Below are 12,624 nucleotides of genomic sequence, written 5' to 3'. Positions count from 1 at the left end.
TATACGTGCTTATGGTACTTAACTTGGGAAGTTATAAAACACAAATTAGTCTTTCTTTTCTTCTAGATGTATCTATCCCCCATTAAGCCATTTTGTAACTGAGACTTAATTTGAAACCCTGTTGTATTATATTTCTCAAATCCAGATTTTAGGTATGCTGGTAGTCGATACAGGTCACCAGTATTTCTCTTTCCTCTGTATTAAGAACCGGTATCTTTGATCTCTTTAGAGTTTACCTATCCTAACAGGCTGTAAAACTGTATGTTGTGGTTGTGAACTCTCAGAAGGGAAATGATTGGTTCTTCACTTATAGCAGATTAACACTTTGGAGTTGATGGTGGATAACTCATCCAGTTTTTTCTTCTACATGCCTCTAGGTAACACATTACTAGAGTATTTGGTATACTAAAAAAGATGAGGACTGTAACTGTATAGTTTGTTGATCATTTACGGTTTACCAGCGAACTCAGTTCCTCTGGAGTATGGCAGCACTCCCTATTTCGTGTAGCTGACAGATCTGACTGACTGGGTTGTTTGTGGTTGTCTGCTCAGGACAGCCCAGTATGTCCCACATCCAGACAGTCTTGTTTTCCTTATTTTCTTAGACATTCAAAAACAGATACATTCTCGGGTTTTCATACAAATAGATGTTGTCTTGTTTCAGGTGTGTGTGTATATGGGTGTGTGTTTGAAAGAAAAATTGTGAATTTGACCCTAAAACAGTAGTGTAATTTTCCTCTTGATCTTGGTCTTTAGAGAGACTGACATTTTCCAAGGTGCTTCATGCCAGCTGCTTCTATTCTCGACCTAAGACAAATATGCTTTTGCCAAGGCCATAGGCCCCAGAAATGAAAAACAGAATTTGCATGTATTGCCAGGGTATCATCTACAGCCTTTCCACCGGCAGCACCTGCCCTTTGTGGTGTTAACTTGGGAGGGCACTTTGCCGGCAGGTGTGTTTTTTAGGAGTGTGTGACAAAACATAGCGCCCGTTGCTTCATCTGCTACCCCTTAAGACCCAGGAACCACGGAGTGTGCTATTCATTATGGGGCTGAGGTCTCAGCAGTGGAGCTGTAGTTGCTTTTTTCTCTGGTTCCCTTTTCGATCGTGAGTCATCAGGTATATCAAAACCAGTCTGGCACTTTGAGAACTAGGTACTAAGGCATGCTAGAATACTCTTAGAAGAGAAATTTCAAGCGTGCTTTGTCCTGAGAGTCTGGCCATATCTATCTTTTCACAGTGGTGTATTTTTATAATGAATGTATATATCCCCCCAAAAGATATATAGAGGTTTCTGTCTACAGCAAAAAAAGGAGTATATTGGAGAAACTTCACAGGAAAGATAACCTCTAGTCACTGTGTGGCCCTATGACTTGTCAGAACAAAGTATATGGATTTCTCATTTTGAACTCGTTTTCATGAAAACAGGTACACAGGAAGAGGTACACAAATAAGATCTTTGTCACTTCCAAAGGAGGAAAGATATTCCAGCTAATGCCTTTTCTCTGTATTGCCATTCCTATCCTTTATACAAGTATGTCTGGCTGCTGTCATCCCCCCTGAGACCACAGTTCATTGTGTTATTAACGAGGGGAGTTACCTGTTCCTATTTTCCCCACTACTATTAGATTCTGAAAAAGAAACTTTCACTTGACTCCTCTGTCTTGTATTTGCAGAGTCTCTTGAACCTTGGTCTTTTCATAGTTACGGACGCCAGAAGAAAAGTCATACATCAGGGGAAATGTTTTCAAATGAAAATAATACAGAAATTATTCCTCATGTGTTTCATCCTCTTGCCTTGATAGAAAAAGTAGGGACAATCAGATGTATGTATTTTTACTTTGAATGTCAGCTTAAAAAGTTCAAGTGAAAATGGGCATGTGTTACCTCTTAGTAAAGAAAGCAGGCCTCCGAAGATGTGGGCCTGTGCTTCATTTCCATGGCTCTTTGTGGACATCATTCTTAGGTTCTATGGATTCAGTGTGACGTATGGCCTTCCCTGGGGTCCCCTGAAACACATCTTCTTGAGGAACTGCCTTGCTTTGGTCATATGTCCTTTATCTTAGGGATAGGCTGTTGGTCAGAGGTTGTTAACTCTGATAATCCTTCTGATCAGTCTTGTGACATTATCTAGCTCAAGGATATGTGGCTAGGTTCACGTATGTGTGAAAGACCGAGAAAGAGGCCTCTTCTACAGTTGTGTAATGAACTGCACCCGGCATAGGACCACTAATTGCCTAACATTTTTTTCTTTTGCTTGAACTCAGGGGCAGAGGCCTGGCCTCCAGGGGTTTGTCTTAAATATGTCGGGGGAGACCAATTTGGACATGTGAACATGGTGATGGTGAGATCGCTAGAGCCCCAAGAGATTGCAGATGTCAGCGTCCAGATGTGCAGCCCCAGCAGAGCAGGAATGTATCAGGGACAGTGGCGGATGTGCACTGCTACAGGACTCTACTATGGAGGTGAGTATGTCCTTGTGCAGCCCAGGGTGAAGGAATTAAGGTAATATCTTCCAGCATTCCCAGTGTTGCTCACAGAGCCTGTCAAATTACATAACAAGGCATGGCCTCTTTTAAACAGTCACCCCATGCAGGTAAATGACTTGAATTTAATGACTAATTGATTCAGTCTAGTGCTCTCCCTGTTACACTAGGAAGTTAAAATTTAGCAAAGTGCATGAGATATATATATATCTTGCATTCTAAACAGTGATTTAGTAGTGCTGCTCTTTTTCTTATATAATCTAGTAGGTGCTGTAAGAATACTGAAGGCAGTCCTTGCTCTCAGAGTCTCTAGATAGAAGTCATGTGAAAAGAGGTAATGCACAAAATGTGCACTCTTCTCCCAACCTGAGGCCCTGTCGACACCTCTCACTCCTTCTCGTTATTGCCATACTTTTTGAGCAGAGTGAGCTACACTGTCTCTTCCCTTTTTCATCTGTTCTTCAGCCTAGTCTGTTCTTTACCTGCTCCAGTGAAATGAAATCAGACTACCCAGTTTACAAATCCAATAGGCACGTAGTCTTCGCACTAACTGACCCTCTGTCGTTGGGCACCGTACTCCAAATGTTTTTTGAATTGTGGACCTTCCTAGACTCACATGATATCAGTCTTGTTTCTCCTCCCCTGAATGATCTTTCTCTGTCTCTGTCTAGTCTCATCTTTGCCCTGAGATTCCTAGATTCTGAGCTGGGTCCTGTTCCTGCTCAGTTACCTCATCCATCCACACGGGTTCAGCTGTCAGCAGTACAGCTTACATGGCGATGTTCAGATTCATATCTGTGGCTGCAGACTCTTTTTGGAGCTCCAAACCTGTGTTTGAACTGCTTATGGACAGAACACTTGGACATCCTGTAGGTTTCCGAATCTTAATATTCCTAGGCAAAACTTACATTCTTCTCCTCAGCACCCCACTGAGGTGATCAGGCAGGATCGTTGGGGTCATCTTTTGTTCTGTCTTACTGTCCTTCATTACAAATCAGTTCCTATTGGTTCCACTATGTCCCGTGTCCTGGTAATCCAAAGAAAAATAAATGGTAAATAGTTACTGCCCTCAGGGAGTTCCTAAGTGGACTCAAGGCCAGTTGGATCTTTGGAGTGTGTTCAGGGGGTCCTGGAATCAGTGTTCTTCTATGTGTTTTTGCAGCCAGTGGAAACTTTATATATTTTTATAGCCTCAAGAAATTTTAATGTTAGAAAGGGTGTCTCATAGTGCTTATGTGACATCATTCTTTGCCTAGAACCTTCGTGCCTACTGTAATGGAGCCAACTCCCTTGGCATGGGGCTTAAAGCTCCTCACGATCTGGCCTCGTTTTCACTTTCATCTTCGGTCTCCTCTTCACTCCCCCACAGCCAGCCCCCAAAGACGCCACATGCTTTCACTTCTCCCTGCTCTTGCTCATGTTCCTATGGCCAGAAATCCCTTTTTTCTTCTTTCCATTAAACTTCTGCTCATCCTTGGGGCCCTGATGAAGTCACCATTGCTTCTTCCCCCTTCCTGCCTTGCTCACTCTCCCCACTGCTCCATGGAAATCCATCCCTCCTTTTTTCATTAATATTATGCACAGGCTTGGTTATACTTATTAACACATTGTATTTTAGGTGTTTCTTTTTTTTTAAGTTTATTTTTTTATTTTGGGAGAGAGAGAGCGAGAGAGAGAGAGAGAGCACAAGCAGGGGAGGGGCAGAGATAGAGGAATAGAGAGAGAATTCCAGGCAGAGAATTCTGACAGTGCAGAGCCTGATGTGGGTCTCGAGCTTATGAACTGCAAGGTCATGACCTGAGCCGAAATCCATTGGTTTAACAGACTGAGCCACCCAGGTGCCCTTAGGTGTTTGTTTACTTACCCTTTTCTCCTACTAGACCGTGAATTATTTGTTGGATAACAAATGAATATGCAATCATATATTAGAAGGCAGAAACTATTTGTCCCTTTCCTTCTGGACTCTCTTTTCAGGCCACTTCTAAAAACCTTTGTACCTGCACAGTTGGAAATACAGTTGACCCTTGAACAACGTGGGGGGTTAAGTGTGCTGACACCCCCACACAGTCGAAAATCCACGTGTAATCTTTGGCTTCCCCAAAACTTTACTAATAACTTTGTTGACCAGAAGCCTTACTGATAACATTAAAACATTAAGTCGATTAACACATATTTTGTAGTTATATGTGTTATATACTGTATTCTTACAGTAAAGTAAGCTAGAGAAAAGATGTCATTCAGAAAATTGGGAGAGAAAATACATTTACAGTAATAAAAATAAGTATATATATGTGTGTGTATGTCTATATCTATATCTATATCTATATCTATATCTATATCTATATCTATATCTATATCTATATCTATATCTATATCTATATCTATAAAGAAATCCACATATAAGTGGACCCACACAGTTCAAATTTGTGTTTTTCAAGGGTTGACTGATTTCTCCCACTGCTGAGCTCCCATTGCATTTTTTTTTTCCATTGCATTTTCTCTTTACCTCTCGCTCCCTTGCCTCTCTTTGGCACTTTACCTCTTTCTACCCAGTTAATTTGATGAATGTCTCATATCACCTTTAAAACTTAAGGTGATATATGTCTTAATTTATCTTTGTAACTTCGAAAAGCTGAGCCCAATGCAGGCGGAGTGGAGTGGAGATTTTTTTTTAAATGAATGTCAGTGTTTTTAAGGGAGGGGTGTGACTGCATACGTGACTTAAAAAAAAAAAATCCCTTTGATCCAAAGATACTGCTTCTTACTGTTCTCTGGTGTTCGAGAATTCTGTGTGTGTGTGTGTGTGTGTGTGTGTGTGTGTGTGTGTGTGTGTCTGTGTGTGTTTTATTGTTAAGATAAAAATAATTATCTCTATGTGGGACATTAAAATTTATACTTGTAACATTCCTCTCAAATTCTAGAAGTTGGTAGAGTATTAATATACTAGCTTTGGAGACAGTAAAGAATTTAAAGCTTTTCTTGGTCATATAATCTGTGAGTTGTTTCTTAGGACTTTGTGAAATCTAATATCTTCAAGAGATCTTAATAATTTATCTGGTTCCATGATTTTCAAAGCATTTTTTTAAATCAGTAGAATGCTTTCCTTTACAAATAAGCATATATGAATGCCCTCTCAAAAAAAGGGGAAATATAAAAGTGAAACTGGTTTTAAGGCACCTGGGTGGCTCAGTCGGTTAAGTGTCTGACTTTGGCTCAGGTCATGATCTCACAGTTCCTGAGTTCAAGCCCTAATGTTGGGTTTGCTGCTGTCAGCGCGGAGCACACTTCGGTTCCTCTGTCTCCCTCTCTCTCTGCCCCTGCCCCACTCTCATGTGCTCTGTCTCTTTCAAAAATAAATAAACATTAAAAAAAAAAATGAAACTGCTTTTGTTAAATTGGGAGCCTCCTTAACCACTGCTTTGTGGAGTAGTCTGCAAACAATTCATCTTCTCTAGTAAAGAATTTAATTCCATTGTACAAACTACCACATTTCATTGAATCCAGATTACTGTTGATTATAACACATTCTGATAGCAGAGATGGTAAATTACTGGCAGAATGTGAATATAATATACATAAAACCACAACTATGCACATTAAAAAAAAATAAACTGCCTAGTTAACCATGATGGGCTCTTCTCATTTTTTCTGTTCACTCTTAGTTTGTGCACGCTTAGTTTGCAAACTCATAGAGTGTATTATAGTGGTAAGAGTTTGGAAAGTAAGCCTAGGTTGCCTGTGCACAAACTTGGACAAGTTAGGTAACTATTCAATAGCGTTTCATCTTTCTGTTTTAATAACAAAGCTTTTGTTTTTGGTGGGTGATCTCTTCTATAGTCTTTAGATGGTCTTCTCTAGAAAGAATCCATTCTCTTTATTTTTATAATAACATGTTTCAGTTCATTTCTCTTCCTCAAAAAGGCTTTTTGCCATACTTAATAATTTATAAAGTGGACCCCCTTCCCCCATTTTAGATTCGTTGTACTCTCTCAGAGTCAAGAGAGGTGTTCTTGGCATGTTGTGTGGACAGTTCTTCCCTATGTGGGGCATGTTTATATGACCGTTGGCCCTCTCTCACTAAATACCTTAGCTTTGCATATTCATCTTTACCAGCGACCTTCTTCAACCACACATGTTTCTAACTCCCTTGGTTGATTACCACTAAGTATCTGATTCCTGGCAGATTTATTTTCAAGCTCAAACATTTTCTTTTACTTTCTTTTTACAGCCTTTTGCTTCTTAGATAAAAGCAACCTGTTATCTAATACCTGCTATATGTTAGGCATCGTATTGGGCTCTATACATATAAATCACCTTATAAGGGAAGTATGAGCTACATTTTATGATGAGGAAACTGAAGACCAGATATAATTATTAATAATTTGTCTAGGGTTCAGTGAAAGTTATAAATTATAGTTATAAATTAAGAAAAGTAGTTTTACGATCTTTGCTAATGAATTTGGCTCTCACTACTACATAGGGTTTGTGAAGAAACTTTGGCCCAGGGTGTTGATACTTGTCCGGGTTTAGGCAGGATGGGGTTTATAGTCGCCACATCTTCTCCACATTTCCAGAGTGAGTTGGGAATGAAGGCAGGGTTAATATTGGTGGGGAAACTCTTAGGTAGTTGGGTAAATATCAGTTTATCAGTTGCCCAAGAAGTTCCTGCCTGCTAGGAGACGCACAGTTCTTATAGGACACTTGACTCTGGGGAGGCAGTAAGCAACATGAGGGGTTGTCACCATTTTAGTCTTGATACCAACAGTAACATGTTTCTCTCCTCCTAATCAAGTGCCCTCTTCCAAAATTCCACAGGAGAGATTTATCCCTGCACTGTGATGGTTCCTTCTAAATCAGAGGTGTTCTAGTTGTGAAGTAAGCTAAGGTGAAGTACTGGTCTGGTCATCACATGCCGATGAAGATTTCTCCCACTTGAAGTGGCTCCTCTTGTTAAATAGTTCACATGGGTCCCTGGGGACATTGTACGTGTACATTAAATACTTATACATAATTCATTTAGTTTCTCAGAGGTTAGGAATGGAACGTCCCTTATTAAGCTGCTAAATCATAATAGGTCCCATGTAATTAGGAAACGTATTGGGTGCTAAATATAAATATATAAAAAAATTATATATACATATAATTTATGTATATATAATTATATGTATATATAATAATTATATGTATATATAATTTTTTTAATGTTTATTTTTTGAGGGAGAGACAGAAAATGAGCAGTAGAAGGGCAGAGAGAATGGGAGACACAGAATCCAAAGCCAGCTCCAGGTTCTGAGCTGACAGAACAGAGCACAGAGCCTGACACAGGCCTCAAACTGACAGATCGTGAGATCATGACCTGAGCTGAAGTCAGATGCTTAACCGACTGAGCCACCCAGGCCCCCCTTGGGTGCTCTATATAAACCACACTGTTTATTTCCTAAAACCTTGCTAAGTTCTTCTTCCACCTTCCCCTATTATGGAATGTCCTTCCTAGCCAGGTGATGCAGGATTGTCCCTCTTCATTCTTCTCCTATATTTTAACTGATCGTTGTTATATCAAAGAAGCTCTGATTTTATACAGTCAAGATTCCACACTTGTGTCTTCTATGTAGATGCTGTTCTTCTTGGCGTTTCTGCCAGTTCTCTTGCCCTCTTCCATATTGAACCCACCTTTCTTTCTCTTTCTCTTTCTCTTTTTCTTTTTCTTTTTCTTCTTCCTTTTCTTTTTCTTTTTTTTTTTTAATGAAGAATAATTAGCATAATCGGTATTGTTTTAGTTTCAGGTATACAACATAGTGATTTCATATTTATATACAGTTGCCACACATTTATGTACCGTTATTTCTTTGTATCTGTGGGTTTCTTTTGTTCGTTAAATTGTTTTGTTTTTTAGATTCCACGTATAAATGAAATCATATGATACTTGTCTTTGACTTATTTCACTTAACACAGTACCCTCTAGGTCCATCCATGTTATCACAAATGGCAAGATTTCATTCTTATGGCTGAGTAATATTCATTGTATGTATATACCACATCTCCTTTATCCATTCATCTGTTGATCAACATTTAGGTTGCTTGCATATCTTGACTATTGTAAATAAGGCTGTGATGAAACATAGGGGTGTGTATGTCTTTTCAAATTAGTGTTTTCATTTAAAAAAATTTTTTTATGAATACCTGCTGGTTGTATGGTAGTTCTATGTTTAATTTTTTTTTAATTAAAAGAACATTTTTTTTAAACATTTATTTATTATTGAGAGACAGAGAGGCACAGAGCATGAGCAGGGGAGGGGCCGAGAGACGGGGAGACACAGAATCCGAAGCAGGCTCCAGGCTCTGAGCTGTCAGCACAGAGCCCGACGCGGGGCTCGAACTCACAAACTGTAAGATCATGACCTGAGCCGAAGTCGGACGCTCAACTGATGGAGCCACCCACGCGCCCCTGTTTAATTTTTTGAAGAAACTCCATACTGTTTGCCATAGGGGCTGCATCAGTATATACCGGCAGTGTATAAGGGTTCCTTTTTCTCCACATCCTCATCAAAACTTGATATTTCTGGGGGCACCTGGCTGGCTCAGTTAGTAAAGCATGTGACTCTTGATCTTGGGATTGTGAGTTCAAGCCCTGGATTGGGTGTGGAGCCTACTTTAAAAAACAAAACAAAAACTTGATATTTCTTGTCTTTTTTTTTTTTTTTTTTTTTTTTATTTTTGGGACCGAGAGAGACAGAGCATGAACGGGGGAGGGGCAGAGAGAGAGGGAGACACAGAATCGGAAACAGGCTCCAGGCTCCGAGCCATCGGCCCAGAGCCTGACGCGGGGCTCGAACTCACGGACCGCGAGATCGTGACCTGGCTGAAGTCGGACGCTTAACCGACTGCGCCACCCAGGCGCCCCAATATTTCTTGTCTTTTTGATAACAGCCATTCCTACAGGTGTGGATGGTATTATATTATGGTTTTATTTGCATTTTCCTGGTGGTTGGTGATCTTGAGCATCTTGGCATGTGTCCGTTGGCCATCTGGATGTCTTCTTTGGAAAAATGTCTATTTAGGTGACTTGACTTTTAGAACCTCCCTTTTTTGTATCTTGGACTCAAAAGGTTGCCTCATTTGCTTCTAGAAGATCCTCAATAAGGCACTGTTTCAGTTCTGGTCTCTAGAATTCTGCACTATCAAAAATATGAGGGGCGCTTGGGTGGCTCAGTCAGTTAAGTGTCCATCTCTTGATTTCGGCTCAGGTCATGATCTCATGGTTTGTGAGAATGAGCCCCATGTGGGGCTCTGTGCTTACAGCACAGAGCCTGCTTGGGATTCTCGGTCTCCCTCTCTCTCTGTGCCCCTCCCCCGCAGTCTTTCTCTCCATCAGTCTCTCTCTGTCTCTCTCTCACATAAATGTTAAAAAAAAAATTTTTTAAAGAAATAAGAGCAGCCCTTGAAAACAACAGATTTCTTTTTTGATAAAGAAATGCTAGCCTAAGCTGAATGTGACTTGTATGGGAAATGTTTTTATTTTTAGAAAGGACATTTCAAAATGTAAATGAGATCTGAAATCCTTAAATATATTTATGTTTAAGGTTTATATTAAGTCTATAAGGTGATGTGCTATTTCAGCTTCAGAGAAGGAAGCCTGCTGTTGGTAGTGGTGCCTCACCAGATGGAGTAATTATTTGTGTCTAGGTAGTTCTACATGCGTTGACGGCAATGTGAAATGGCTGTACTGTTCAGATTAACTTCTAAAATGCACATATGTGGGTCATGAAACTCTATGGAACATAGAAAATCAAGAAATAGGATGAAACAGTGATCAATCCATAAAAGATAGTAAATAAAATATTTGCATGTCCAAGTATGAAGCATCAAATGTAACTACTTTGAAATTCAATTGCGAGTCGTTTTAATATGTGCTGTTATTGCTAACAATTTGCTTCATAATTAGTTTTATTTTTTCTCAGTAGGCCTAATATGTACATGTAAGGATTTGATAGAAGGGCAAAAATATAATTTGAAAGCAGCATCTTTTTTTCTTATGGTAGGTAAAGCCCTTTTGTTAAAGAAATTTCTCTGACCTGGAATGTCAGTTTCTAAGGATTGTAAATATGGGGATTGACAGTTCCTTAAAAATGTTTTTAACCAGGGGCACCTGGGTGGCTCAGTCAGTTAATCGTACCATTCTTGATTTTGGCTCATGTTGTGTTCTCGCAGTTGATGAGATCTAGCCCTGCATCAGGCTCCATGCTGACAGCATCAAGCCTGCTTGGGAATCTGTCTCTCCCTCTCTCTGCCCCTCCCCCACTCTCTCTCTCTTTGAGACACACACACACACACACTCACTCACTCTCTCTCTCTCTCTCTCTCTCTCTCTCTCTCTCTCTCAAATAAGTAAACATTTACAAAAATGTTTTTAAGCAAATCTGATTCTTCATTGAAATATTAATATACTTTTTGATAAAAAGAAAAGTAGTTATAAAGTAACCTTTATATTGATATAAAATACTTAAAATTTTTAAAGATTAAATAGTTAAGCATAATTTGCTTTTAAAAATATGTTTATGTAATCCTTTTTTGTGTGTATGCACTGGTAAGGGCTATAGCTGAGGCTGGAGCTAGTTAAAAAGTGTTTAGTTAACTTAGTATATAGCCCTATCATAATAAAACACTTAAAAACTGTGCCTCTCTGATTATTAGGTGACAGCAATTTTTATATGATTAAGGGGAGGGGTAGAGCCATTACATTAAATGAACACATTTGATTGTATGATTTTGATTTCAGAAATAATAAAAGTGAGGAAAAAAAGAACAATGGAGGAGATATAGTACATTTCTCCTTCACAAAAAAAATGTTTACATATATGCTGAAATTGTTTCACATGAGAAATTCTTAAAATTGTACTAAATTGTTGTGTGATGGAAATTGTTAGTAAGTGCCATTGTATATACTTCCATCTGAATCAGGCCAGATCATACCTCTTATGAAAGTAAGGAAGTAAGCATAATTGCCTTCCACTCAAATCATGGTGAATACTTAATTTGTCAGTATGTGCTGTAAACCTGCTGAAAATTGTGTGGTTATTTTTTAACAGAATGATGATTAGTGTCTAAAATGATCAGTGTATTTGTTTCTTAAGCTTTACCTGAGATCTTAGTTTTTCACATGTGGTTTATATTCTTTATTACTGCTCAGAATGTAGCCATTACTTTATTTTTAGAAACTTCCCATTAGTCTTGTAATTAAAGGTGGAAATCTGTGAGGAGGATGGCTCCTTATTGAAAAGAAAATTGCATTCTGTTCCTGTAATGATGCTTTGACACTGGCCACAAAATACTCGAATGGGTTTTTCCTTGAAATGGCAAAGATATTTATCACTTAGAAATTAGTTTATTCTATAATCTTTATCTTGAAAAAAATACTTTTTTTAAAAGCTCTCTTATTTTTCTCCTTTTACGTTTAAAAAGCTTAGGCTTCCCTTTATTTCCAAAGAGAATGTCAGTATTGGACATTTGGGCTCTAGAAAGGAATGCTGTGTGAGCCTGTTAACCTCTGGATTTTGCTTTGTAGTGATCAGTGTCCTTCCACTTCCCTCTTGTTTTCTAAAAGTTTTTGCTTATACTTTGTTTTGAGATGATCTTGAGAGCAATTGAATTCTAGAGTGGGTTAGGCTGTGGTTTAGTAGCCACTTCAAAGTCATTTTTCCTTTTTAGTTTTAGTTTCTTTTTTATGTTTAGAAATCAGAAGTGGTTAAGAAAGCAGATCCTACTTCTGACCTAAGTCTTATTTGAGGACTTTAAAAAATGTTTAATAATATGTTAGTATAGCCAAAATATGATCATTTCAGTACTAGGCTTTAGCCACATTTCAGGTAATCAGTAGCTACATGTGGCCTCATTGTTCAGCACAACTCTATAAACTCTAATATGTTGTATTATTTCTTCTTTAAGAAATTATATAGAATTGGTGGTGGTCTTCTTTTAAGGAATTTGCCAGTGAAACCATCTGAGCCTGGAGGGTTCTTTTTTGGAAAATTTTGGATTACTAATTTGGTATTTTCATAGTTATAAATCTGTTCAGGTTATCTATTTCAGTGTGACTTTGGGTAATTTCAAGAAATTGGTCCTTTTTACTAAATTGTGAAA

General features: G+C 38.6%; 1 protein-coding gene across 2 annotated transcripts in view; it reads left to right on the top strand.

Moving 5' to 3' along the window:
- The window catches only part of ILRUN (inflammation and lipid regulator with UBA-like and NBR1-like domains), a 95,692-nt gene that overhangs the window by 41,031 nt on the left and 42,037 nt on the right, over positions 1 to 12,624 (top strand). Inside the window, exon 3 of one of the 2 annotated variants that reach the window (XM_078446835.2) lies at positions 2,269 to 2,466. The exons of the other annotated variant lie outside the window; for it this stretch is intronic. Within the exon in view, the coding sequence (XP_078302961.1) occupies positions 2,269 to 2,466 (198 nt within the window). The remainder of the gene's footprint in view (positions 1 to 2,268; positions 2,467 to 12,624) is intronic. 2 annotated transcript variants of the gene reach the window in all.

The sequence above is a fragment of the Panthera onca genome, chromosome B2 (assembly GCF_046562875.1).
Source record: "Panthera onca isolate mPanOnc1 chromosome B2, mPanOnc1 haplotype 2, whole genome shotgun sequence".
NCBI classification, from domain to species: domain Eukaryota; kingdom Metazoa; phylum Chordata; class Mammalia; order Carnivora; family Felidae; genus Panthera; species Panthera onca.
The sequence above is the reverse complement of the archived record's forward strand: the minus strand, read 5'-3'. Positions and strand labels throughout refer to the sequence as shown.